At 41.7% G+C, this 3,301-nt stretch overlaps 1 protein-coding gene and 1 long non-coding RNA gene across 4 annotated transcripts in view; one reads left to right on the top strand and one right to left on the bottom strand.

Annotated features, from left to right (window-relative positions):
* Window positions 1-3,301, top strand: part of LOC139820086 (uncharacterized) — a 95,490-nt gene that overhangs the window by 83,109 nt on the left and 9,080 nt on the right. The window lies entirely within an intron of this gene.
* LOC139821153 (uncharacterized) lies at window positions 721-3,232 on the bottom strand. Of its 3 annotated transcripts, none has more exons than XM_071791984.1 (3): window positions 3,010-3,232; window positions 2,486-2,702; window positions 721-2,401 (listed from the first exon to the last, which is right to left on the bottom strand). In XM_071791984.1, the coding sequence occupies exons 2-3, from the start codon at window positions 2,696-2,698 to the stop codon at window positions 830-832; spliced, it is 1,785 nt and encodes a 594-aa protein (XP_071648085.1). In that variant the 5' UTR covers window positions 2,699-2,702; window positions 3,010-3,232; the 3' UTR covers window positions 721-829. The 3 variants fall into 3 exon arrangements, with proteins under 3 accessions (XP_071648085.1, XP_071648084.1, XP_071648083.1); XM_071791983.1 differs by having other exon boundaries at window positions 2,924-3,231; XM_071791982.1 differs by having other exon boundaries at window positions 2,486-3,230.

The raw sequence follows: 3,301 nt of genomic DNA, 5'->3' as shown, positions 1-3,301 counted from the left end.
GACGTTACGCGTAATGGCGTACAAGTGCATGACAAACAAATCTCGTATCTTTGATAAATTTTATACATGTAATACTCCGGTACAGTTTTTTATTTATGCATATTTAATTGTTGATGATAAATGTGGGTTCCGCAATTAAAAATGTCCAAAACTAATAAAAATACGCTATCGTACGTCTGTAATGCAGCAATTTACGTTAACAGTTGATGATCGTGGCCGACGTGGACAGAGAGTCTCTAGATGTGAATCCAACCGTTACCTAAGAATGATAAAACATTTAGGAAATCGAGAGCACGATCACTGACGAGCGCGCGTTGATGATGAAAATATAAAAGGAAGAGACTTAAATAAGTCCAAGAAAGTTGCTGAGTTTACGTGATAACAAATACCAACCGTGTTTTTTTAATTTACACTGTTAAATTTGTAGTACGAAATTATACTCAATTTTTAGTCTTTTTTAACCATTCCTGTAGGTCACCATTGCTCCTACTCAATATGTAGGAGAGGGCGAAGTCGTCATTTTTTCCAGTGCCGATTTTTAACGACAAAATAAATAACTTTAGTGAAATGTGGTGTATCGTTGTAAAGAGCTTTGAACTCTTGGCTATAGAAAAGCAAAAATTAAATGTCAAAATTGCCGGGACGGAGTCGTCATTCCATTCTCGGACTGGATTTTAAATAAAAATACATAATTTTGATTATGAACAATGATAGGCTACATTTAATTTATTATTTTTTAATAGAAAAATAGAAACATTTCTTAAATAATTAAAAATACGACGGCGGAAAATAATTACAAGAAAATCAATTGCCTTCTTCGTCATCAGTATCACTTAAACAGTTGACAGTTGATGCACGTAAAAGCAGAGTCTGACGAGCGCACGCACTTGTTGTGTGCCCTACGCTTGCACGAAATGCATTGTTTCTCGTCATCTCTGTTTTCTGTCGTCTCTGAGCACACGCAGCATATATTATCCAAGTCCTCGTCGCAATCCGACCATTTCTCTGACTTCGATTCTTCTGATTCTTGCTCACCGCTCGTCGAAGGCTGCGGTTCTGATTGCACTGCATTTTTTGGGGGCCGGCCTCTCTTCCTCGTAGCAGGTTTCTCATTTTCTTTTTGCCTCGACTCCGCCTGCTCAGTCGCCAATTCCCTCATTTGAGACGAGTCAGTAAGGACGACGCTCGTTCTTCGTTCTTCATGAGTCGACTGTCTCGGAGCGGCTTCAGGAATACTTTCAAGCGTCGTTGCGCTCAAGTTCTCCAACAATGTATCATCATAATGAGTCATGGATAAAGCCGTGGGATCGATGTCTTCGTTCTGATCGGCTGCGTCCGGGTCGGCTGCGTTGAGGACCTTTTCGGGATCAACGAAAGTAAAAGGGTACTCCCTATCCGTAACGCTGTTCGTCAAAAATTCGTATTCCTGGAAAATGTCCGGGTTGAATGGAGAAATTCCAGTGCATTCAAACCCGGACACAATATTTTGATACGTTACGGCAAGTGGTAGTGCCTTAGCCACAATTCCGGGGATGTCGTACATCGTCATTGTCCTACCAGGATTCGACGTCATCCAGTTATCGCACTGGGCGTTTACACATTTCTTTAACGGGTCGTAGACGGTGCGTTTCAGCGGTTGCAGCTTATGCGAACAATGCGGCGGTGATGACAGGACAATGATTCCATTCGCTTTACAATAGTCGAGACCAGCGATGGACAAATGTGATACGTAATTGTCGAGTATCAGTAAAACTGGAGCGTCGACGGAGGCACGCACATGGGACTGGAAGAACTGTAAGAATTTTACAAAATGCTCCGCGTTCATCCAGCCACTTGGATTCGCTTCACCTGTGCAGCCTGGTGGTCCGCCGTTAAGGAAATATTCCTTGAAATGTTTACGAGGAAAAATAAAAAAAGGAGGTAGAAATTGCCCAATCGCTGACACCGCCATCGTCAAAGTTACGAGGTTCCCTCGTTCCGCAGAAGTCACTCGCTCGATTTGTTTCACTCGGCCGATGATTCTGTTCGGTGTCTGAACGGTTGTTATTCCCGTCTCATCCATATTCCATATGCAGTGAATTGGGAAACGATATTTATCCAGCACAGATTTTAGCAGCGCAAAGAACCTTTCTTGACTTGTCCGACTGAAACTGGTGTCACGTGCTAAACTCGTCGCTTCCGGTTTACGTATAGATAATGTTCGATGTCGTTTGAGAAAGTTAGTTAACCAATCTTCACCGGCCATGCGAGCGGCTTCCCACGATGCTGGTACCTTCAGATTTAATTTTTTAGCGAAATCAAAGGCTAAACCGCGGATTTCCTTCGTAGATAGCCCAAAGTGCATCTCGTTGCAATACGCTAAGTATTCCACCAAAGTGCTTTCACTTTTAGAGTCCATAATCTGCATTTGAAATTAAGACGTTGCATAAATATGAATTTCGCCGAGCAGAGTGCATGCGTTTAAAAATTAATTTACATTATTTACCGATAAGCCTCCGTGATGTGATACGGCCACGTCATCGAAGTGTGCTATTGCACCATTATTCTTCTTCAGCCAGTCGGCCAAGGTAGATCTCGCGATTCCGAATTGTTTTGCGGCTACTATAATCTTACAATTATCTTTTTTCACCGCTACAATAGCCTTCTTGAGTTGCTCTTTGTCGACGGGAGTCGTTTTGCGACGGTATGTGCGTACCATTTTCCTGCAATTGAAAAGAAAACAACGCATTTGCAACGGAAAATAGAGTGAAACCACCGGGGTAAAGTGGTCACAGCGACGAGTCTGCCCCGGTGACTTGGTGACGACTTTGCGCCGGACACAGATTTCAAGTTTGGTCGCTCATGAAATATTAGAAATCAACGAAAATGAAAAAAACCTCACTGGATTCGTGTTCAGCATGCGTTCCTCTTTAGAATCACTTACCTCGAGATTTGGAGAGAAAATAATAAATAATAATATTCGAGAGAAAAAAATATCACTTTTAACCTCCGTTAGGAAAACACGTTTACCTTGTAGAATAGCCTTAATGAAAATATTGAAAATCACAACATGGCACATAACCTCAGTAAACTCCGTTCAACCGTTGGTCACGTGGACATCATAAAGTAGCGTTTACAATATTAATGGCGAGTTCAGACAACGTACAGATTTCGAGACAACTGTAGCAGAGAGAAAAATGAGAGGCGCAATGACATTCGTATGTATTTGACCGAAAATGAATGTCCGGGAAAGAATCTACCATATAAAATCGTTTGTATTTCGTATGAAGACTTTTGAAGTGCAATTGAAAAGGTTTGTGAA

The sequence above is a fragment of the Temnothorax longispinosus genome, chromosome 10, assembly GCF_030848805.1.
Source record: "Temnothorax longispinosus isolate EJ_2023e chromosome 10, Tlon_JGU_v1, whole genome shotgun sequence".
NCBI classification, from domain to species: domain Eukaryota; kingdom Metazoa; phylum Arthropoda; class Insecta; order Hymenoptera; family Formicidae; genus Temnothorax; species Temnothorax longispinosus.
The sequence above is the reverse complement of the archived record's forward strand: the minus strand, read 5'-3'. Positions and strand labels throughout refer to the sequence as shown.

Bases quoted from the DNA above. Each gene is read 5' to 3' on its own strand.
- LOC139821153 (XM_071791982.1), bottom strand. From the start codon at position 2,728: ATGCGTTGTTTTCTTTTCAATTGCAGGAAAATGGTACGCACATACCGT. The intron at 2,402-2,485 runs GTAAATAATGTA...TTTCAAATGCAG, and splicing joins CACATCACGGAGGCTTATCG to ATTATGGACTCTAAAAGTGA.